This window comes from Scophthalmus maximus, chromosome 13 (assembly GCF_022379125.1).
Source record: "Scophthalmus maximus strain ysfricsl-2021 chromosome 13, ASM2237912v1, whole genome shotgun sequence".
In the NCBI taxonomy this organism is placed as follows: Eukaryota; Metazoa; Chordata; class Actinopteri; order Pleuronectiformes; family Scophthalmidae; genus Scophthalmus; species Scophthalmus maximus.
In genome coordinates, this window is record NC_061527.1 from 18,947,259 (window position 1) to 18,972,188 (window position 24,930).

The 24,930-nt window shown below is 49.6% G+C and overlaps 1 protein-coding gene across 4 annotated transcripts in view; it reads left to right on the forward strand.

Annotated features, from left to right (window-relative positions):
* lnx1 (ligand of numb-protein X 1) overlaps positions 1-24,930 on the forward strand; it is a 31,298-nt gene that overhangs the window by 4,374 nt on the left and 1,994 nt on the right. The window contains exons 2-9 of one of the 4 annotated variants that reach the window (XM_035647955.2): positions 723-1,222; positions 15,760-16,013; positions 17,750-17,905; positions 19,931-20,139; positions 20,228-20,650; positions 21,795-21,929; positions 23,460-23,637; positions 24,667-24,913. In XM_035647955.2, the coding sequence (XP_035503848.2) occupies positions 813-1,222; positions 15,760-16,013; positions 17,750-17,905; positions 19,931-20,139; positions 20,228-20,650; positions 21,795-21,929; positions 23,460-23,637; positions 24,667-24,913 (2,012 nt within the window). In that variant the 5' untranslated portion in view covers positions 723-812. Of the gene's footprint in view, positions 1-722; positions 1,223-6,518; positions 6,664-15,759; positions 16,014-17,749; positions 17,906-19,930; positions 20,140-20,227; positions 20,651-21,794; positions 21,930-23,459; positions 23,638-24,666; positions 24,914-24,930 lie in introns of those variants that run through there. The other 3 variants (XM_035647956.2, XM_035647957.2, XM_035647958.2) reach the window with 3 other exon arrangements.

Sequence of the window (24,930 nt, forward strand, 5' to 3'; positions counted from 1 at the left end):
TGGTCTTAGTTGGATAGGAGACAAAGATTAAACCTTACAGTATATACTGGTTAGTAAGTAAGTATAGCCTGTGGTTGTGTCTGGACCAACACCAATACCAGAACAATTGTAACACACTTTGGAATCGAGTATTTACAATATAATAATGACCACATATATGAATATTACTTTTGATGATACTGTAATATTTAAAGGAGACATATTATACTCATATTCAGGTTCATACTTTTATTTTGGGTTACCACTTGAAAAGTTTGTTCATAATGTTCAGAAAAGGCATCAGTTCTCATACTGCCCTTTCCTGTCTTAAACGCCTGGATTTATTTTAGCCCCGCCTCCCGATAAGTCACAGTCTGCTCCGATTGGCCATGTGGCCCAGTCTGTTGTGATCGGTCAACCGCTTTCAAAATGGGTAGGAATTGTCACGTCCCCTTCACCAGAAAAATGGTCATACTCCCATTGTGGGCGGAGTTACCCCAAAAGAGTCCAACTGTGACATCAGAGTGGGAGAGAAATCTGAACCAGTTGTTCAGAGCCAAGCTGTGGGGTTTAGGCAGTTCATGGCGGACAAACATTTCACCTTTTACTTGAATAAACCACTTTTTAATTTGAATAAATGACTTTAACCTGTAAAGTCCTTTGGAGCTTTTACATAAATAATTTGAGTAATCATTTCTGCCTTTCTTACACTGTATGTATTTTTCTCCCATGCCTCGCGACAGATGCTGCCAATGATCTCCTTGACCGCTCCTGCAAGACGTCCCGAGTCCACTTGAGTGTCCCGGAGTGTACAGCCTGGAGGTGCCGTCGCCATGGCCGAAGCTTCGGCGCCGCCCGTTTCTCCCTCAGACTACGGGCTGTTGTCCCCGCCCCCTGACCTCTGCCGGGCATGTGGCCACAGTCATCAGCTGGAGGAGAACCACGAGTACCTCTACCAAGACGAGGTGGACGACGACCTTGTCTGTCACATCTGCCTGCAGGCGCTCATCAAGCCCCTGGACACACCCTGTGGACACACCTACTGCCAGGAGTGTCTCACCAGCTTCCTGCTGGAGAGCGACTTCTGTCCCGTGTGCCGCGCGCCCCTCATGCTGCAGAGCTGCAGGAAGCCCAGTCTGCTGGTGCACAAGCTGCTGGACAAGCTGATGGTGGCCTGCCCGTTCGCTGAACATTGCACTGAAACGGTACCCCGTGGTGACCTGGAAGACCACATCAAGAGCAGGTAGGTCTGGTGCATGCTTACTCCCCCGTCATACAAGCAGTTTGTCTCTCAGAGAGTTATAGATATTTATTTTGCATTAAACAAACTAAGATACAATCATTGCGCTCATAAGTAAATAAGCAATAAGTTGAGCTACTTTTTAAAGCATTTTCTCTCTCTCCTATTTACCCCGCTATCTGGAAAAAACTCTCGGAAAAACACACCCTCTTAGTTCCCTGGCCCTTGTTATTAACCCATAGCTCCCACCAGAGTTCTTCCTCTAACCAGGCTTTCATCTAAACCAGGCCCAGCTCCTCTGTTTGTATATCATTAGAGACTGTACTTTGGCCTCTCTCCGTCTGGGTCCATTTTCATTAATGCTCATTAACACTCCCCCAGCCCACAGGCCGCAGGGATAATTAGTGCACCGCGCCACACATCACACACAGGCAGCCCAGCGCTTCCTATTCATTTGCACTTTATAGAAAAAACCTTAAGCTGCATTAAAACTCCTTAAACTAAGTTGTTTTCTGCTCCATTCGTCTGTCTTGTTTGCCCTCGCTCACACACACACACACACACACACACACACACACACACACACACACACACACACAACACACACGCGCGCACCTCGTCAACCTCTATCTTTTTCTGTGCACACTGCTCCGTCGTTTCCCAGTCCTCTCCCTCATCCAGTGTGAATGTCGTGACGAGATGTGGATCTCGGAGGCCGACTCCCCGGAGGAGTCAGCTGCTCTCCCAGACTGTAGTTAGAAGTGCTATCTGTGGAGGTCAGGGGCCACGTCCAGAGAGACAGCTCGACACATTGTGTGCAAGGATGTGAAAAGGGTGTCAGTGAAACACCTATTTCCACATTTCTATTCCCTTCACTTATTTCCACATGGTCTAGTGACTGTGGCCGTTTAAACAGTGGTGTGAATGTGTCGTTTGGCGGCTTTTGCTTAGGAACGCTGGATGGGCGTGTGTGCGTGTGTGTGTATGTATGTGTTTGATTGTTGGCTTACTATTCGTTGTATTCTCAGGTGTTGATCCAGCCACCACAAGCTACCAGATCAATTGTGACACAAAGTGGAATAGATTCCACAAAAAAGTTTAACTGCCAGTTGAGCCCTATACTTGATAGATTGATAGAAAATGATTCCACCATTTGCTTCCCCTCATTTGCTGTCTCGTTGATGACAGCGGAGAGAGAGAGCTGTCGAGTGTTCAATAGGCCCGAAGGCTGGCGAATAGAGACTATTCTCCCACGGGAAGAGCAATGGCCAAAATTCACATTTGTAAACGTTCAAGGGACCAGGCTTTCTAGTGGCCATAGCATCGTGACTGTTGTCGTATGGGAGCAAATGAGGACCTGTTATGATGTTGTTGTTGTTATTATGGAGGGACAAAAGTCTGCAGAGTGCAGAAGTCCGGAGGGTTGGATTTGGGATAACCAAACATCCCAAAGGATGAGGATTCATCACTGCCTAATCAGAACCTGCAGAATCTGTGAATAATAATTTGTTGCCTACTTGATGATGGTTGCAAAAAATGTCAAACATGGACCTCACAATAAACCACCTGATCTCTCTCAAGCTATAAATTGGGACAGTTTTACGTTATCTGTATGTGACAGCGCTCTTCCCTGACCACATCTGTCTGAGGGTGCATTTCGGTGCCAGTGATGTCTGGTGCCGTACCCCAGGATCTGGCACTGGGTCAGGAGTTGCAGGGACTGAGGCAGCCGACCATCTGGTCAGAGCTGATTTCATACTCATCCGATCACTCGTGACCTTTATTGGCTTCTGGGTGGGGAAGGGGTTATTCTGGACACATCTGCTGCGATCAAGAACAAAATCTGACTGGGTTGTACTTCTTGTTGGATTTGTACATTTGTCCTGTAAGGGCGTGTACAGAGTTGAATCAGAAAGGACCTCCCAATATTCTCAGGTATTCTCTTCTTTACATGTAGATACATGTGCGTGTATTGCCGGTAATCCATGAAACAGGTTTTGGCTCTCAGTCTTAGATTTGTTGTATCGGTAGAAATGATTCACTCAGAGATCCGTGTGTGTGTGCGTGTGTGTGTGTGTGTGTGTGTGTGTGTGTTTCTGTTGATCTGCCGTGAGCATGTTGTTGTCTTTTTTCTTCATTTTTCTCCCCTCAACACCCACTGAGGAATTCTTCAAGGCGTGTGTGAATATATGGAAAAGAAGATTCCTAGAAGTTACTATAATTTTGTTCTTGTTGTTTGTGTGTGACGTTGCTGCTTGTGTGTATGTGACAAGGTCATGGGCCACTGGAGACCACTCACTGGTTGTTTCCCATGTATCAGCAACAGTATGTGATGCTGTGTGTCTTTTACTTCTTTGACCTGGCCACAACCCTAACCCTGTTTAATACTCTAACCATGACAACAAAGGACCTTTGACTTTAAGGAAGTACTTGAACCTCTTCAAGTAGTTTTTTTTGTTCCTAAACCTGACCCTTCCACAACCTATTGTTACCATGACAATGAAGGTCCAGCACACCTCACAACTCATTATCTGGTATTATCTGGTAAAAAGCACCTGATGTTTTTTTCAAATTTCTCCCACGGAAACGGAAATACTCATTCACAGACATCGTGGAATCATCATCGCAGGCATCTCTTCTCTGCTGTAGTCTGTTGACATGTTCACGTCGCTCAACACACGTTACATGTTTTTCGTTGCTCTCCCTGGTTGTAGGTCCATAAATTGCGTCCGGAGGCGTGTTGCTCTGCGTCCGTTGGTAACGCCTCTCGGAAATCTAAAATGAACCGAGAGGCCAGGCTGGGTAAGCTCAGATGTGTCAAATTCAAAAGTAGGGACGAGCGACCTATGTGGTCATTTCTGTTGGAGGACTTGTTGACATAATACTTTGACTTTACGTTTCTCGGCCCTCAGATATCCCCTGTCCCCACCATCCTTTACTTTCCCCGCCCGGTCACACTTGTGCTCCCAGTTTTCCAATTATCCAGCCAGTATTCAAACCTGCATGTTCCACCTGATTGTGGTTTGTCGTGTTGGAACTTCGCGGTGTTCATTGGAGCCTCACACTTCACTGTCTGCATTCAGGTCCTCCTGCACATGAGATGCGACATGTTGGGTGGGAGTATCTGTAAATGTGTGTACAGTATGTTATGATGGTGTTTCTGTGAGCGTGAGTTAATGCGCCAGTGTATGAAACGAGTCCTGTGGGGCACACTGGTTTCTGTTCACAAACTGCATCCTGTCACAATCCAATTACATTTCCATTTCCTGCGTGCCCTGTGGTCTTGTTGCTGTGCGCACTGTTCAAATACCGCAGGACAACTTATGCCTCAGTATGCATGCATTAACACGCACACACACACACAACACACACACACACACACACACACACACACACACACACACACAGACAGACAAATTCAGCCTGTAACCACACTACCTCAGTCCATGAAATATTCATTCAGACGGGGTATTTACTCCAGTTAAATGTCTTTCTCCAGGGTAGCACACGGCTCAGTGCTATGAAATATGATGAGAGCAGTGACAAAGGAGGGAAAACAAGTAAGGAAAAGAAGAAAGTATGTGATAAGATGGAGATAAAGGTCACGGAGAAAGGAGAACGTTGCAAGGTGCTGAGACAAATTTGTGATTGGGGTATAAATAAAAGTGACTAAAATAAATAAAACTGGTAAAAAGGGATCAAGGGCGACATTTGACAGGAGAGGATGAAAATAGAAGTGTTCCATATTTAAAGGTGTCTATCGACCCGCTCTCCCTCCTGCCTCGTGTGTGGATGGAGATGGTTGGCAGCGATAGAAGACAGACGGGAAAAGACAGAAGGAAGAGACAGAGAAGGATGAAAGCAAAAAAAAAACTTGCACGCACCTCAAACCAGCTCGTTGCAGTTTGCAGTTTGTTCTTCAGTATTGAGAATCAAATCCCACCTCCAGGTCAATGCCAGTCACCGCCACTAACGCAGTCCGTCAACACACACCTCCCCCCCCCAGCCGCTGCCCAGCTTCCCACCACCAGTCCAAACAGGTGGTGATGACAGGAGGGTTTCAACCGCTTCTCCCTTTATCTTCACATCTTTTACTTTTCATATTCGGAAAATGAGTGAATGTGTAAATGAAAAGACCAAGAGTGAATGAAATGTGCATTTCAACATTGGTTCAGCAGAGTCTGCTTTCAAATCTCTTTTCATTTATTTTTTTAACCAACCTACCTACCTCTTCCATGTCATCCAGAATCACAAGCTTCCACGCCTGCAGAGAATATTGATTTGCCGGTGTGTTTTGGTCATGCTTTTCTCTTTTTTCTACACATGTAGGCAGTTTCTTTTGAGCGATCAGACCAATCTGCAGCACAGGGAGCAGTCCATCGTCGAAGAGGAGGGGTGAGGGTTTGGAGGCGACGTATTCCCTCCCTCCCCCCTGTCCTCCCCTTCACGGGTGTAGGCAGTGGGACGTGAATGCAGAGGTTGTACGTGTGTTTCTTTGTGTGTGTGTGTGTGTGTGTGTGTGTGTGTGTACGTGTGTGAAGAGGGCACAGCCAATCAGAGCAGCACCAGGTACCTTCCCCCCCATGTATTTGTTTGGTCTGCTCCATCTCCCCCCTCAGTGGTTTCTGCTGCAGTATAAGTCACAGCCTGCGCTGTTCCCTCTGACATACACACGCGCGCATACATACACACACACACGCACACACACACCGAGGGGGAAACAGACATGCACACACACGCATACGAGCGCAAATCCTCTTACAACTCGCCACTGCCCAGAGCAGATTAAGGGGCTGCACATCTCAAATTGTATTCCAAATGTGCCACCTTTGCATGGGTCTCCTTCCTCTTCTTCTTGCACTTCCTCCTCTTCCTCCTGTGCCACAACGGGACTTCTCCTCTGCACCTGCTCCTGCTGCTGATGCTGCTGCTGCCGATGCTTCTTCTTCTTCTTCCTCCTCCGCTCCGTCTTCATCCTCTGGCAACTGGCCCGTTTGCCCCTGCAGCTGAGATGACCAGGCAGCCCGCCTGAGGCAAGGGGGAAGAAACTCAGACAGAGAGGCAGAGGTAGAGAGGGAAGAGGGGGAGAACAAGGCGGTGGAGGCGAGAGGAGAGGAGAGGAGAGGGTGGAAAGGATTGGAAGTGAGGATTTAATTCTGATCTGAGGGCGCCTTTGGAGGAGCAAGGCAGGCGAGTGGAGGGGGGGGGGGGTCAGCACAGCCAGGTTCGGAGAATTGGAGGTGGGGGAGGTGGAGGGGGAGGAGGGGGAGAATAGACGAGGAGAGAGCTTCGGTGCAGCGAGGAGATAAGGGACAGGGAGAAGGGGTGGGGGAGAGGAGCCGAGTGTTGACCATGAAGGCTCTGTTGCTGCTGGTCCTGCCCTGGCTCAGCCCGGCCAACTACACAGACAATTTGGGCAACCTGCACATCCTCTATTCTGAGCTGTGAGTACCAACACTCAGCCTCCACCTGCATCCTTTTCATCATCATCATCACCACCACCACCACCACCACCACCCCATCTCTCCCCTCCATCCACAGTCCATGCAGCTCACTGTTGCATATCTTTCCCTCGGATCAGCCTTTTGTTTGTGTGCTCATGCGCTACTTCCATGCAAATTAGTGTGTGTGTGTGTGTGTTTACGTTTTCATCATGTGTGCCTCTAAGTTGTGGATACTGCCTGGAGAATCGCTTCTTGGTGCTGTGCCATCAGGTAGAGCTTTGTGCTGTTTAGGGCAGTTGGGATTTTACAGAACATCACTGCAGCATGGCATCTCTCTCTCTCTCTCTCTCTCTGTGTGTGTGTGTGTGTGTGTGTGTGTGTGTGTGTGTGTCTCACTCGTCAGAGGCATGTGTGAGTGTGTCAGTATTGATGAATTGAAAGGTCAGCAAGCATTTGCTCACGGTTTGTAGCCTTTAAACACAGTGTGTGTGTGTGTGTGTGTGTGTGTGTGTGTGTGTGTGTGCGCGTGTGTGTGTGTGTGTGTGTGTTTGTGTGTGTGTCGCTGAGCATATGGACAGTTGTCACTATGGCGTGTGTGTGTGCGTGCGGAAAAGACTTTCACCTCAGCGTTAAGAACTCAAAGCTTCTCTCGGATCGAAATCTCTTTGATACCCAGTCTACAATCCATTGTGTAAATCTGTTTTATCATATTTGATATAAGCAAAATCTCCACCTGTACGTACAATAACACATAACATGAAGCCGCACCTGTTGGTGCACATTGACAGGACCTTTGAATGAGTATTACATCACCATGAACACAAAGGTGGACTGCATTGAATTGTGACACCATGGTAACAAACCTATTATCTGTGTGTGTGTGTGTGTGTGTGTGTGTGTGTGTGTGTGTGTGTGTGTGTGTGTGTGTGTGCGTTTCCGTGTGTGTGTGTGCGTGCGTGCGTGCGTGTGCGTGTGTCAATAGGGCTGCCACCAGGGACTAGTCATCATTGACTGATTGACTGGGTTTTTCTTTTAATTTAAAAGATGTGGAAAAAAGTCCGTACTGCAGTTAAAATGATATGAAGAACAGAAAAGTAGTAAATCATTATATTTTAGAAGTCAAAATCAGGCAATGTTCAGTGTTTTTGCTTACAGATGTCTTCACTGAATAATCTATTATCCCCCCCAAAAGTATTCGATGAATCAGTTTGGCAGAAACCAACAAAACAGCAGACAAAACAACACTTTCCACCACATGGTCTTCGCTCTTGGCTCCTCTTCTTTTGAACTGAGTCTACTGCTCCGTATTGCCCCCAGACTCTCTTTGTGTGGGAGTGTAATATTGACTACAACCAGCAGCTCCATGTGAAGCAGGGCCTCTCTGATCCCTAAGCCGGGCTACCGCGCTCCTCTCTCCAGCGCCGGCGGAAATGTCCCATTATACTGCATGAATACATGGAACAATGGAGAGCCTCGCAAATCCCCTCATTTCATTGTATGCTCTTTTCACTGAGTGGGGCTTTGGCTGAAGCAGACACAGAGAGCCCACATTGGACAGCCATGGATGCCAGGGAGAGGAGGCGAGAGAAAGGGGAAAGAGAAGCCAGTGTATGCAAACGGACCGAAGAGGTTGGAGGAGGAGAGTTAGCAGAGGTGGAGTACTCCCATCTGAAAGAATGGGAGGGGGGGAAGGACGCAGTGAGAATGGAAAATGGACGAGCAGTATAGCGGAGAGGAGACAGGAGGGTATAAGGTCACTTCCTGGGCCTGCCTTCCATCTGGTCATGCGTACGGTGGCCATGGTGATCGCACCCCTCACAGTATGTGGGGGTTCCTTGGAAATAAAATGTTCCCATTTCTCCTTGACATGAACAAAACCAGCCATCCGAGAAGTATTGACAGTCGGACAGACGGACAGAGACAGAGAGAGACAGAGTGTGTTTGTTTCCCCCCCCTTTTTTTTTGCTGATCATGACATGACAGAGAGAGAAACCAGGAGCAGACAAACGCAGACGTGGTGTTTTTCTGCCTGGCTGGAGAGCAGTGGCACACCATTCGTCTTTATCCATACCGTTGACAGTGCGGCCACCGGCGTCTCTGCTCACCTCGCGGTTCTCCCCGCTTCCTTCTCTCCGCTCCCCTTTCTCCCGCAGCTCTTCCTTCCACTGACGTCTCTCGATGCGTGTGATCACAGCGTTGGGGGGTGGGGGGTGAGATTGGCTGCAGTCTGTTGAATAGTCTGCACACAGGCCTGTACACAGGATTTGTTGGCGATGCACGGGGCGTGTGTGTGGATGGGACTGACGATGAGAGGGGGAGAGTAAACGTTTCTCTGTGGATGAAATGCTTAATATAGTTACTGACATTTCTCTCTGTCAGCACCAACCAATACAAACGCTGCACTGCAGGCTCACAGAGGAGAGAACCTAGAGTAGATTAGGATTTATTTTCTTCTTTCCTTTCCTAAAACACACACACGTACACATTCAGACCATGCTCATCCCCTCCCTCGGTCCACATGCCCTCCCCTGTTGTTCGCGGTATGTTCATTTCGGTGGGCCTCGGCTTACATGTCTCGACCGTCGTGATTAGCTGAGCTTCCGTCCTTTCAGCTCCCTCATCCGGGAGGTGTTTGATCAGCGAGAGCTGCGCGGCGCGGGCCCGGCGCTCCGGAACGTCTTCGGCATGGACGCATCCTAACAGGATTAGCCACCCGCCTGCCACGCGTTCGCTGGATCTGACCAGCACCAGTCACGAGTTTATGCCGGGGTCCATCTCCAGTCAAAGGCAGTGCACCACGCCGTGCCATCCTGGGCCCCCATGCAGCCGCTCCGAGTGTGGGGAAGGCTTCACTAATTAGACTTTTGTTTGGATTAAATATTAATCCCTGTTCCTTGGTGGGGCAGCTTCCCCCGTCTCGATGAATCTAGCGGGCCAGAAGTACAGGGAAGGCCGCGGGGGGGGGAGCGGCTGAGAGATAAAAATCAACAACCTACTTCCTACCCTCCTCGACGACGCGCGCAACTCTGGAAAGGAGGTGATGTTTAAATCAGCTTCATTATTTGATGATGGGACTCACACTATGGACTATATTCGGTTGCGCCGTCATGGGAGCATTTATATGCATGGGTAGACAAAGTCAACAAGCAACAACCGTGTGAAACAGTGTGCACCGCACACATCATCAAGTGTGAAAGGAAACACGGGGCGAGGACACACGTAGAGGACGCGGCGCTGTTGTTGACAAACAAGCGCAGACACGGACAAATGGAGGAATTTAACGTCGCACATTACACCTCGCATAAAACAAATAGGAAAACCAAGCGAAACATTTGACCGTGTATTATTGAAGTGTGCACGATGCACGTGCATACACACAGTCACGTAAGAGCAGATGGATTATGTATGTATTCATTTATTCATGAGAGAAGTGAGGAGCGGGTCAAAGTGTTCACTTGAGCGGAGCCTTCCTCTCAGATGTGTTCCTGTTCCAGCCGTGATCCAGCGACACACAGGCAGATGAGCAGGTGTTAGAGTCGGCATGCAAAGCTACACGTGTTTATATAGTCAATTCATTTCCACAGAACCTACATATATAGTGTTTGTTCCTGCAATGCACAGTGCACTTTCATTTCTGCACTGAGATGATTCATATCAACCTGCGATGTGAAAATAGGTGTCCGCTAACTTTTGCCCCTCCGGCTGCCTCAGTGGCTGGCTGCTGTTTAGGGTCTCTGAGGCATGACATGTTGAACACGCAATATTTTTACCACCTCCTCCTCCCGTCTGCAGCAGGCCAATCTGCGGGAGGGGCTCCATTGGAGCGGCCTGCGGAGCCGGGAGCCGGCGGGCTGTGACTGACGGCAGAGGGGAAGAGCAGTGTGGAGTTAATCTCTCACGTGAACAGTGCCCCACTGTGAGTGCCAGGGCTTTGGGGTTGGGCGGTGCTTCAGGCAGCGGTGCCGCGGCACGTGGAGGTGGAGAAATCGGGACACTGCCAAGGGGCTAGCGTGGCACAGAGGGAGAAATATGGGCTACTAAGGTGCCAAGAGCAATGTGGGACAGCGGCCTGGTGGGGATTCTCTCGGACCATGCACTGTAATGTACAGGGATTTACAGTTGAGAGCTGCCTGCACTTTCACAGCGAGTGAAGGTATATATATATATATATATATATATATATATATATATATATATATATATATATACACACAGTATCCACTGCAGGGCTGGAAACGGGCCGCCGTTCAGGTGGACATATGTAAGGTGCATTAGTAAGCTGAGCTCCAGCTCAGCCAGAGAGCAGCGATTAAATCAGCTGTCGTGCTCCCTGTGCTCTTCCCTGTTGACAGAGTTGTTGGCGTGAGATGCTGACGCGATGAATGCCGCACAAATGTCCTCCCAGCCCCATCATGGGGTCGCGTCTCCGCTGATGATCGGACATATTGATCAGCCGCAAAACCCATGAGTCAGAGCTTGGGCTCTCTGTAGCCGGCCGACCTCGGCCGAGACTGTGGTGGCTGCGAGGCGCTTGAGCGCGCCAAACCCCGGCGAGCCCGTCGATGCACGGCGGCACAATGGAAAGTTCCGACACAAAGACGGGACTTACGCGCGCGGGCCGGTGTCGTGCGGGTTCACTTTCGATCTGCGTTTGCGTTCATCTGCAAAAAAAGGCCTGTAAGCAGTCACGCCCAGCTAAAGCCTCGCCGCCCCACTTCACTTAAGCAGATCTGTCTTCGCAAACAAGGCCGGGCCAAGGTTTCCCCTCCCACAGCAGAGAGTGCGTCGCCTCTAGTTCCTCGTGCAGCACACGGGATCACCGCTCACAGCAGGCGGATCCGATCAACACACCAGCACGTCCCTTGATTCACACTCCTCTGGTTCATCATTAACTGGATTACTCTGTCTGTCTTTATGTCGCTCACTCCTCTCTCTCTTTACCTCTCTCTCTCCCTCTTGATATACACACACACACACACACACACACCATTCGGCCTTTTCTCTCCAAATCGAATTTCACTTTATGTGTTTTGTAAGTGACCCAAGTTTGTGATGAAGGAATAATTGATACACTAATCTAATGAAGGAGGAAACTCAGTCCTTGATCGACGTAAATCCGATGATTGGACACTGCAGCAGCGGTATTCTTGTTCAGCGGCTTTGCGTGTGTGCGTGTTGCGGGCCACAGGTTCTGCCCCAGAGCCCTGTTATTTCATATCGTCTCTGTTTTGTTTTCCCGCTGAGTCTGGTGCGGAGAAGGGCTACTCCTTGATGTGTCTCCGCCGAGGGCTATTCGGGAGAGACAATGAGTTCCATCCTGGTATCAGCTGGATTAGACATTGAGCAAAGCCGGGCAGCATTGTTTTTCCTTGCGTTGTTTCCTCTTTGTTCTGAGGGCTGAAGAAAAAAGGAAAGTTGTCGTCTCTTTGCTCCAAACGTAGCAGGGATGGGGATATGTCTGCGCTCAAAATGAATACATCAGACCGACTAAGATGTCACTGAATATATATATCCCTATGGCACCAACCGTGTTGCTCTTAGAATAAACCCAACCCACATTCTCACAGTGTCACGCGAGGAAACCTCCCGTATGTCACCTGCACGCGTGTTATATCCTACACATTATTCTGTGAAGAAAAACCTGCCCCCTAACCACCGGGATCACAGCTGAACCTCGGGTTCTTACATGTCAGGTGTTGCTGGTGTCATTTTTTTGAGTTTGAAAGAAGACTTGTCAACTTCAACATGCCGCTGTTTTCAGATTAATAGGGACGTATAGGAAGGAGAGAATTATAGCTCGCCAGAGCAAAGTCACTCAAACTGTGGATCGGGCACTTGTCAGCTGGCACAAATGACAGTGTGCGTGGACCCGGCGCTTTAGATTCCAAGCCATTTGCATGATTACAAGCCTGTTACATACCGGCGGCATGTGAAAACATGATCCGAGACCCTGCGCGGTTTCAGGATCTGACTGTCTGACCTGGAATTGCCACCGAACGCCGGGTTAATTTGGGGCTGCATGTGTGCGGAGTGTGGCCCAACACAATCGTTCGTGGCAGTCAGGGAGCGGAGAGGGTATTTGGGTTAGGAAGGATAATCCACTCACCCCTAAAGAGGATTGGAGAATCTCACAGGCTTTGATGGCTTGTGAGCTGGTGTTTATTTCACATCACAAGAACTAGGCTGTTTGTGTCACAGCCAGAGCGCTTCCGCACGACCACCGTGCCACCGGAAGCGTCACGGGCTTGCTCCTTATCTCTCCACGGATCCCGGGGTTTAGAGAGATGCTGTGATAGCTGAGGCTGAGCTGACCGAGACAAGGACACTACAGCGCTGATGAGCATCCTCTGAGCGCAGTGATCACCCCCCGAAAAATGATGCTTCGTGAAATAAAATTTAAAAAAACGGACAGCTTTGCATAAACACTCAAACGTCCATCATTAGACACAAAAGAATGTGTGTTCGCGAGAGAAAGAGAAGATGCAAGAAAGTGAGCAGGGCAAGTGTGTGGACGTGGAAGTCTTGGCGGCCACTTCACCTCTCCAGTGTGCAGACTCAATTGGCTCGCTTACCTGGAGACCACCCCGGTGGGGAAGACAAGGGGTTTCTGTCGCGCTTGCCTGCCCGTAACCTCAGACTGCGCAGACTCCTGCCCCAAAAACATTAAACGTCTAATCGGCTGAGATATGGCCACGGCTATAAGGCATCTCGTATCCCCCCGGGGGAAGGGGATTTTAATTAAAGGCAGACAAAGCCTCCAATAAACCAGTCGCACAATAAACAATGGCCGTGCCGCTGCCGTGTCAGAGACTCTGCGTTGTGACGCCCTTTGTGTTTTGCCTGTGACGGATCAAAAACTACAACTTGGATCTGTTGTTCCCCATAGTGGGGCAAGCTCCAGATATATAATTTCTTTTTAAAATTCATCACTTTTACCCACACTCTATAATCAAAGCACGTCATAGAAATGAAAACTTTAAAATCCTCCACACTCCACAAATTATTTGTGTGTGTGTGTGTGTATTACTACATGGACAGAATTTTCTTTTTTTCAATTTTGGGTGGTCTTATGTAACTGAATGAACCTGTATTCAAGGTTATTTGCCCATCTCCACTGACTGACTGTGGTTTTCCATTTTCCCCCTTACCGTTGGTGAAACAGGGGAATGTTGTCTAGGTCTTCAATTCCATGTAGTCAGTGGACCAGCGGCGCTTTACGTGTGTGTGTGTGTGCGTGCGTGCGTGCGTGCGTGCGTGCGTGCGTGCGTGTGTGTTTACGTATGTGAAAAAGAGGAAGCAAGTGTTTCATACATACACATATAGTACACAAAAAAAATCCATCCGTGTATACTTCTGCAAACAGGTATTTTATTTGTTTGGGGTCTAACTATTCTTTGACACTGATCATCGTTGGGGCCCCCTGAAGACAGTTGGGTGAGAAGCAGCGGGGCCTCGGCCTCGATTTTTCTAATCGATGCCGAGTGACATGCCCATCCAGACTGCAGCGCTGCCCTCGCCTCGGCTGATGATTGAAATATTGCTCTTTTCAACCGCTTCACTCAGTTAAGTGGTATGTTGGTGCACGGACATGCTTGATAGCATTCAATTTGCTAACTGAATCAGTGAACAAGAATAACTCACAATGGCGCTGCCCACACGCAGGTACAGCGATATACACACACACACACACACACACACACATGCACTGTATCGCAGTGTTATGTCACAGAGCTCCGGGTGGGATCGATAGGTACTCCAGCTTTGTGTAATGCTGCACCTCAATGAGTCTGGCTTGTGAGATATTCTGGATGAAATGATTTGAGCTATGAAATATGTACAGAATGCACGACCCACCCGGACAGCTGTTGTTGAAAAGGAGTGCGTCGAGTGATGTGGTGCCCCGAAGCTCAAATGGCTCTCGCCGGCTCGCAAATCTGTCTCCTCTGTGGCTCTGCAATAATGGCCACCATTTTACCTTGCGATTGCTCAGCACCTCCTCTCTCGCTTAGCATCCGTCATGTAAGATTCAGTGGTGCTCAGCCCGTCTTATGTCACGCGGCGCAGGAGGACGGATGCGGCTCCTCTTGTTTTTTTTCTGGGCTACTGTTGAGGCAGAGCCTGGGTTTGATCCAGCTCATTAAAACCCAGTTAATGTTTGTGCTGATGGCCCCGCCGAGACAGCCGGAGAGACAGGCCAGTGTTATTCCTGCCTCTGACGTCGCGTCAGCTCAAAGCCTTTATGGCTTACAGATGGAGGGAAAATGATCCGACAATACAATACCCCGCTCTGTAGGGGATATCTTTAATTCACAAACAAACATTCCCACATTATTATTGTCGGCATGAAAAGCCTTTCACGGCGCGTGGCATACGGCATGTGTGTTGTGGTGTTGTTGACAGCAAGACGACACCTGCAACTTGGGAGTTAGATTCAGACAATCTCTTGTTTTATATTCAAATGTTGTGACAGTTTTACCCTCGCTCCCCCGTAATGAGCGTGTTCTTACATTTGTATTTTCGATCATCTGTGGTGGATGCTCACACTCAAAGCCACGGAGAGAACCCGTCCTAAATGTGATCTCGATACTGTGACAAAGAAGGCGCCAAACTGGTCGATATGACAGTCCTGGTACATTCGCAGTGAGCTGCTGTGTGTGTGTGTGTGGGTGTACCAGCTAATATATCAGACCAACATTTGCGGTTGTGGCTCATTTAAGCGTCTGTGTGGTCTTGCGGATAGGCTCTGTTGGAGTGTTAAGGTCAGATAAGCAGTCTTTGTGTGAGGCGGTCCCAAACCAGGAGACAGAGGTCAGCGTGCCGAAAGCCTCGGGGCTGGAGGCTATGCTGAAGACTGCTCACATTAATTCTTAAGAATCTGACCTTTTCCTTCCATGTTAACACAAATTTGTTGACATTCACTCGGCCACGTTGAGCAATCATTTGCCTTTCGCCGCTTCCACTGTTTCGACATAGCAGTTCATCGCAGGAAGTCACATGTCAAATCATCAGTGTCACCATTTCATCAACATGTCTGGTATCCATTGCACCACCTGGGTAATATGAGCGTGAGGCTGACCTTCTGACCCCTGTGTGCAGGTGTAAAGGGGCCTCCCACTATGGACTCTCGGCAGACAGGAAGCGGCGCTCGCAGGAAGGCGAGTGCACCGACAGCACGTCGGAGCTCACCATCGCCACGCTGCCCAGCGACGGCCCCGCGTCCGCCGCCGTGGCCCTGCTGTCGGATGAGTCGGGCCTGGTCAACCCGGCCTTCGACCCCAGCATGGAGGAGAACAGCCAGTCGGGCAGCACGACCAGCCTGGCTGCCCGCAGCAGCACAAAGAAGAGTGAGTGTGAGTGGGCGCACAGATGTTGGTGCTTGTGTCTGGTGGTGTTCAATCCTGCGTGATGTTAGCCCGAAGTTATCAGTGGAGAGAGAGAGAGAGAGAGAGAGAGAGAGAGGGAGAGCACTAGAGGGAGTTTGTGTTAAGCCAGAATGACAGATTGAAAATCAATGGAGAGTAGAGAGCTTCCTAGGCACAGTTACATAGTCTCTGAGTCAAAACCTGATACAAGTGATCTATGTCCAAACGTACATTTACGCCTGCAGGCTCACAACATATAGCCCGGCCAACCTGGAATACTGTCTTTGTTTTCCCTAATGGTCTCTGATAGAAATCCTATTGACCAATTAGCTCTACTGCCTTGTTTTTTTCCCCACCAATCCATAAAATCTCTCTGTGGAAAACAGAGGAGAAAGTCACCGAGAGGGCAGGTACATTATGTACTCAAGAACAAGAGAAAAAAAAAAGGAAGGAGAGGTACGGTAATACCCAATGACGTAATCGCAGCTGTCCCTCCGTTCCTCTCGCCTGCGAAACCGAGAAGCAGTCACCGGTTGTTCCTCTCTGCCCACCACACCATATGACGCTGCACCAGCACTTCAGGCTCGGCCCACCACCACCACCACCACCACCACGAGCACCGCTGCTGCTGAACAAGCTGTCAGCTCCAGAAGCGGCCGGGGCTTTTAAAGAATAATGTGGCTGTCAGGAGCCCCTTGCATCTCGCCGAGCCCGCAGAGAGAGGGAGGGGGTGCTGCGGAGGCCCGCCGCCCTGCGCTCGGTGCAGCGGGGCTGGGGACTCTGCTGCCTCTCCACCGCAGCCTCCCGTCAGAGTACCAGAGGGGAGGTCTCTCTGAGACGGTCTTTTTTAAGACGTGGTCGCTGGGGTCCACCGTGTGTTACATCACTGCTGTGGTTACGCAACCGCGTGACTACACTCGGCAGCGAAGATTGAATTTATTAATTAAACAGCCGATGGGGGAAAACAGCTCCTCCATCACCAGAAACCAGAGGCATTATCTGGGCTTGTTGAAAGTTGCTCAACAAATAAGCCCTCGGAACAAAAGGCTGGAGTGGAGGCCAAACTCTCCGTCTCCCCGTTCATTGCAGTGGGACCACAGCGATGACAGATCGGATCCTGGTACACGGGGCTCCAGCGAAAAAACAAAACAAATGGACTGTCAGGCGAAAAAAGCTGAACCCAGCCGGCTCAACTTTTTCTCCAAAGTTTCTTTGGCACTGTCGTTGTGAAATGCATAGCTTCCTTTTACCAGTTACATTCCTTTGGGCTGGCTGCAACCTCGCGTCACCTTGATTAGAAGCATTCCAATCACTTTGTGGCCACTTTGCAATTCTACCACGCCACGCGACTGCCATTCAGGTGGAATTGCATGAAACTGGTGGTGGGAATCGGCCCAAGCAAGGACCCAACAAGGATATTGTTACTGATCAGATCTTGTTGGTGCAAACCTACCAAAGATCTTGTATGGTGCCAGGACATCATCAGGTAAACCTTATTAAAACTATTCAAACTGGTCCAACAGGTACATGTAATCTTCTTATGTGCTGCTACAGATGTACAGCAGCACATCATATGTCTGAAAATGGTCTCAAAGCCTGAAAAAGGCATTTGATTGGCTATGAGGAGGGCCCATCCAGACATGTCCGGGCATGTTGAGGGTGAGGTAATCAACTATAAAGTGCCTCTCTCTCTCTCTCTCCCTCTCCCTCTCCCTGCTTTGCAGTCAGAAACTTTGACCGCTCTTCAGTGAGGAGCCGCTCCTTCAGGAGGCTGAACAGGGCCTTCAGCGTCCTGCGGAGGACCAAGAGCGGCAACGCGGTGAGCAACGAGACGTCTGAGGAGAGGGACAATGTCCGGAACTCCACTGTGCCACAGGAAGGTATGGATCGGGGTCTACTGCATACATCCATCTCTTGGAGGTGTACATTTATGTGCCTGCACGTCGTGTGCTGTATGGCGATTGCATGATGTCACTGCTGAGTCTTTGCACTGCAGCTCTCTGATGACGGTTCTCCAGAGAGAGAGAGAGAGTGCTCAAGCATGTGTGTGTGTGTGTGTGTGTCCAAAATGTGTGTATCTGCAATGTTTGCTCTGCTGTACGAGGAGGGAGAGTGACACGGCCGGGAGCCCCCCCAGTGTAACAGTAGCATATGTCTCTTTAATAATGCAGCGGCGGATTGCATAAGTCCAACGGTGCATCACTATAGAAACGGATCAGGGGGGAGAGAGTGGTAGCCTCGGGCGCTCTGGCCGGGGATGGCGCACAAGAGGTCACTGCAGATGGCTGATGACATCCTCCACCTCTCGTTCCTCTCCTCCCAATCTCCGCCTCTTCCTCCCCTGTATCTCCTCCTCCTCCTCCTCCTCCTCCTCCTCCCTCCGGCTCAATCAGGGTCATCAAGTTGATGATGGAGTAGCCCCCCAGAGAAAACTGGTGTTCCAGTGATATTTAATGTAATATCCACAGTGTGACCGTGGTGGTGTGGTAAAGCAGGGTGGGCGTATATTGCAAAGTTTTCAAAGAGCTTAATGTTGGAAGTAGAAGTGCACAACGATCAGAAGAGGAGAAGGGATGTGGTGTTGCGTAAGAATGAAGGGTGACGAATGATCGGTGCAGGCTGAGAGAATAGCTTCAATATGTACTGCCTCGCCTGCTGCCGAACAGGCCAAGACGGAGAGGATGGAGAGAGAAGTAAATACTCTGATCGGCTGCAACATTAAATGGTTTTTAATGTATATATTGATCCATACAGGAGAAAATGGAGGGATGAGTGGATATACAAAAAAAACCAATACAGATAAGGATATAAAATAAAGCATAGTGACGCCCCCGTGGACGGAGCATGGCGGGAAAATAAAGACAAATGGCAGGATGAAGAGGGGGTGAAAGGGTGTGGGATGGGAAGATGGAAGGGGGTTACATTATACTGTAGCGGCACATCTCTGTGTTAATGTGCTCTCCACCCTCGGAGCAATCTGCTGCGATAAAGACAAAATATTGACTTTGGAAGGGAGAAAGTGCAGCGTGAGTAGAAAGAACGACGGAGCCTACGGAGCGAGGGACTCAGAGGGAGACGGCCCACTGAGGAAAAAAGGGGGATGGGGAGACATTTTTCATAGCCGAAGAAAAAGAAATACGGGAAATACGTCTTCTCTGTAAATTTATTGGCCAAGACTGTTCAGCCAGAAAGTTCCCCCCCACTTCCACATAGCCCAGTCCAGGATGTGTCATTCCGCCTCAGTGAGTGAGTGAGTGTGTGTGTTTGTGTGTGTGTGTGTGTGTGTGTGTGTGTGAGTGTGTGTGTGTGTGTGTGTGTGTGTGTGTGTGTGTGTGTGTATTTCAATTAAGTCCTAAGTTCATTGTTGTGGCAGAATGCTGTGCATTGATTGAGCAGATCAAGTGTGTAGGTGAAAACAATAGTATGATACAAATGCAAATTAAAATTTTCTGAATTTGGTCATAACAATTTTTTTGGTGGAACATGTTCTCAGTACAATGCTTGGACGATGCAAACAAGCTTGTGCGTATAATAGCTTTTCTTACATCCCCACCCAAGTATAATAACTGTGGAAATGTCAAATTGCGGGTTTTCCCAGGCATACTTGCTACAGATGTATGTGACTAATGATAAAAACATCAACCGGGATAATCAGCCAAGTCAATTTTCCCTCTTGGCTTGTACAAGTTTGTTTTACTAACCTGAGGGAGTAGGGACAGCTGGTTCAACTGCAGATCCTCTCCAACACAATCTACCACTCTCTCTCTTTCACTCTGCAACACTCTCTTCATCTCTCACTTCCTCTCCTGTTTTATTTGGCCGTTCTTCAAATTGAGTTTTTCTTCACATTGTGCAATATGATGAAAATCGGCCTTTTCCTTCTCTCCCATGGTCTTTCTCTCCAGTGCTGGCTCTTCCCCAGCTCCACCACCTGATCCCTGACGGTGAAGTCACCAGTATTAAGATCACGCGCGTGGAACCCTCTGAGCCGCTGGCCATCAGCATCGTTGGCGGCAACGAGACCCCCTTGGTTCGCATCCTCATCCAGGACATCTACAGAGAAGGTGTCATTGCACGCGATGGACGCTTGCTGCCCGGGGACATGATCCTGAAGGTACCACGGAAACGACTACGGCAAAATCCCATTTCAACTGGAAGCAATCAAATCTTTAATTGTATTTCCATCTCCGGTGCCCTCTCAGGTAAATGGCATTGACATCAGCAACGTTCCCCACTGCTACGCCGTGGCAACCCTCAAACAGTCGTGCCAACTCCTCCGACTAACCGTGCTCCGAGAACAGCGCCACCGCTACCGCTCGCATTCGCATAGCCACCCACACGGGCACGGCCACGACGCCGCCGGGGGCCACCCGTCTCACGGCCTTCCCCACCATCCCTTGAGAGACGACAGCATCCACGTGGTGCTCAACAAGAGCACTCCAGACGAGCAGCTGGGCATCAAGCTGGTGAGGCGGCCAGAGGAGCACGGGGTGTTCATCTTCCACCTGCTGGAGGGCGGCCTGGCGGCTCGCGACGGGCAGTTGTGTGTCGGTGACCGCGTGCTGGCCATCAACGGGCACGATCTTCGTTACGGCGCTCCGGAACATGCGGCGCTGCTTATCCAGGTCAGTCCGCAAAGGTCAAGGGGAGGTCTGTCGCTCTTTCTTTTAAATGGATCGATTTCACAGAGGCGGCAAGTCTCAGCACTTTATAGCAAGTTGATGGTTGCGACACTCGAATTAGTCCACGTGTTGTTACAGACCGTAATGGACTGGGCCCCGTTTTTACTCTCTGAGGGTCTCTGAGGTAATGAAGATAATTGTGGTGATTCGGGCTAATTGTGTTTTACTGTGCTGTTGTGTCTGCACTCACTGCAGTTAATGGTATTTAATTGTAGTGATTCCCGGGCCCGCGCAGGCTGCCTCTGCTTCCTGGTGGATGCCAGTCAGTGGCGGTGTGTTTGTTGTTAATCATGGGTAATTGCAGCATGTTTGCGGCCGACTGTGCGGGGTCTCCGGGGCCCGCGGTTCCTGTCTGAGCAGTCCGACTGGCTCTTCGGGATCTCTGCGGAGCCGAGACGGCCTCCCAGAGTAGGCATGTTCTGTCAGAGATTAGGAAACTGGCAGGGAAGATATTAAATTAGTCCAACTCAGGCAATAACGGGCTGCACTGGCTAATTCTGGAGTCAGCTCTGGGCTGCAGAGAGCCGGGGAAACCTCAGAGGAAAGGGAGGGAGCGGGGGGGAAGGGGGCAAGAAGCCAGCCGGTCTGTGTCTATTGGACCACTCTCATGTGAATGTGCGAACGAACGCTGGACTGGCGGTTCAGCGAAATGAGCGACTGCTAGGTGGCAGTGAATTTAAACTTTGTCGGGCCATGGCTTTCCTGCGGGCTAATTCTCCAAAATTGAAAACATATGCACGTCAGTTTTGTTATTATTAGTCCAGCTGTTGATATAGCAGCCTTTGAGATGTCTGACGGAGGTGAATGAAATTCCATCTGTGATGCTCCAATGACCACTTGGAGCTTGTGAGCTTTTTTCCCCTTCTGCCAGAGCATTTGCGGAGAAGACTGACACCGCTCCGTTCAGCGCGGCTTTAAAGACCGAGAACATGAAACAAATCGGCCTTCCTCGTTAACCTTAGCGAACTGACCGCTAGCTGTATCATATTTACCAGGCAGACGTAAGAATGGTGAAAAAATGTGTGTTACCTCGGTGTCATTCGCAAACTCACGTCTAAACTGTCTGTTGTCTCCCACCGGCCCCTAGGCGAGCGAGGAGGGGGTCCACTTCATAGTGTCTCGTCAGATCTGCCTACCGACCCCAGACATCTTACAAGAGGCTCCGTGGGGCATGGATGGGCCCCCACCCTATTCCCCCGTGGACATTGAGCAAACACTGCTGGTGAGCAGCACACACAGATACGCACAGTACACAGGAGACGGGGAGCAGCACAGAGAAGGGCTCTATGCCACCGTCTCCCCTTCCAGCGATAAATGTCCCCCGTTCAGGTGCAAATGATCCATTGGAGGTAGACTGTTGTTCTCCCATCATTCAAGCAGCCCGGCGGACGGTCTTTTCCGCTCGCACAGCTGTTGCATTCATACCTGCCATCTCTTTCTTCTTTTTTCGCCAAACTGAAAAAAAACACAGTGGAGTATCTTCTTCCCTCCTTCTGCGAAGAAAAGTTGTCCCCAGCCAGTAAAATCTGCTTCTGCACACACCAGTGTCCCTAAATGCATCATACCTGCCGTCAAAATACTATCGGCTACACCTTGGGCTGGATATCCCCCTTTTTTTAAAAAAGACATTGTGATATATAGACTTCTGTAGAAGATAGGATTGAGACCACTCTCACATCTGTTGTGTCAATATCGCGCAACGGCCAGTAACCAGAATTTAGATATTTTTATAATTTCGAACACTTTGCAAAACCCCCCGTGTGAGCTACGGTCCCTCTCTGCTCCTCATGGAGGTGTACATATTTACACAGCCCACTTCACATTGCGTCGGGAGGCCGTTGAAGTGTGGACGGTGTCTACGCAGCGACACCGTGCCCGTGGCCGTGTGGCCACAAGTGATCTCCTCTCGTCAGTGCCACAGAAATGTGCGAGCGAGGCGCAGTGACGACGCAGCACATACTACGTCCCGTCGACCTCGATGTGTCCATCTGTTATTCATTTTCTACTCCACGCTCCCTCACCATCCTCCATCTCACTCACCGTGAATAAAAGAAGAAAAACTCACCCACACACACGGCCTCGCTCCCCAAACCAAAATGCACGCCGTGGCGTCGATGAATTCACCAGTTTCTCTTTATCAAACATGGACACGTAATTAAAAGGCACTTGAGCCGCCCGCTGTCCCACCCTAATAACCGCCATATATAATTTACCGCTCATGCTAATGAGGTCATTCATTAATCAGCAACAATGTCTCTGTCATTGGACTCCCGTAGTACATCATTGGAGATTTTCACATGAGTTCTCCAAACATTAAGTGGCTATCGCAGGTCCCAGGGAAAATAGTTCTCATTAATATGCAAATGTGCTGCTGTAAAAATCCAATCAGTTTACGTAGTTGTCTATAGAAGGTGCCCTTGGTGTAACAGTTGAGTTCCCCGTCAGGTATCGGCCTAGGATTATGGTGTTTATATGAACATGCACACATGAAGAAAGATGCCCCTGTGAAAACATGAGGTGTGAGTTTCCTGCATGTCTTTTCCATCACAGTGGGACGCAGACACACTGCATGATATCTGGGCGCAGCACATGACATTGCTTTTTAGAATTGTGGTCTTTCAATTCAGTTTTATTCATGTGCTGCCAAATCGCGACGTACACTATCTCAAGGTACTTCACAGAGTAAGGTCAAGGCCTTACAATATTGGAGATAAGGGCCGTTATTAATTTCCCCCTATATCCCCCCGTGAAGGACTCGTGTCAGAAGCCGGCGTGCTACGAGAAGACAGTGACTCTGACCAAGGAGCCGTACGACTCCCTGGGCATGACGGTGGCGGGGGGCATGTCCAGCCGAGGGTGGGACCTCCCCATCTACGTCACAAACGTGGACCCTGATGGGGTGGTGGGACTGGAGGGCTCCATTCGCAAAGGTAAAATGAGTTACTAATGAGCCGCTCTTCTTTTTTTCCTACAACTCCTGCACACTCTCCATCTTGTAATTATCAAGACTGTAACTCGTATTTTTCTACTACGAGGAATTTCATGTTCAGTGATTTTGTGCAAATAATTGCTCCTTAGTAAATGAAGTATTTGTCTCGTACGGTTGTCACTGACGGTTCTGTAAAGCAATGGGGCTCATAAAACAGTGGGGAAGACTGATTTGAATTGGGTGATGAATACTTTGAATGTAACAGATGAGGCTGATTGATGAACGCTCCTGACTCGTGTTTCATTACGAAGGTTATTCATCCAGCAGAAGACTCGGCGGTGCCGCCGTGGTTCATCGCTCCACAAATTGGCTCTAACATTCCTTTAACGAAAACACAGGCAAACATTTGCATATAGCGGTGGTCGGGACCTATTGTGTTCCAGAGGAGTACTTGTGGACTACTCAATCATTTCATTACACTGTATATGAAATGAGTCGGCTCTGAAATTGAGCAAATCACCGAGGGGCTGGCAAATAACGGGATGCAGTAGCAGGAATCGTGATAAATTACAAAACAGTTCGAGGCAGGAAAGTGAGCGACTTCAGCCCCGACTGCTGATCCCAACGTATCCGTCATCAAAACATCACCATATTAAGCCTGTCATTAACCCCCTGCCCCCGGCGGCAGCAGCTGTCTGTGTTTTTTTGCGGTTATGAAACATGTTTCCGTGTTGTAATAGACTATTATTTTGTATTTGCATATTCACGCGGGGCGGGCGCACCCTGCGAGTTGTTTACTCGCAAGCTGGACCGCGCCGTCTGCTTTTTCTTGCACCACTTTCATCGCCGCGGGGCTTTTCAATGCACAGGTGGCGCCCGGTCTCCATCCCTTTGTGCTCCGGCAGCGCGGCTGTTGAATATTAACTAGGCAGATGATGAGTCCCTCTTGAAAAGCCGTTACCAAGGCGAGAGAGACCCGGGCGGATGGCTGATGAGCTGTGCTGTCCTCTTCCCCTCCCCGCCCTCGCAGGTGACATCTTGCTCAACGTGAACGGGGTGGATTTGACGGGGGTGACGCGCGGCGAGGCCGTGGCCAACCTGAAAAACACCTCGTCGCCCGTCGTGCTCAAGGTCTTGGAGATGCGTCCCCCCGAGGAGAGCCTGCAGGAGTGCACGCCGCCGCCCTGTCTCGCGCCCTCGCCCACAGACAGCACCAAGAGTCTGCTGCCCAATTACGATTACTCCCCACTGTGGGTGTCATGGCTGCAGCTACCCAGGTGAGCATCCCCTTTGG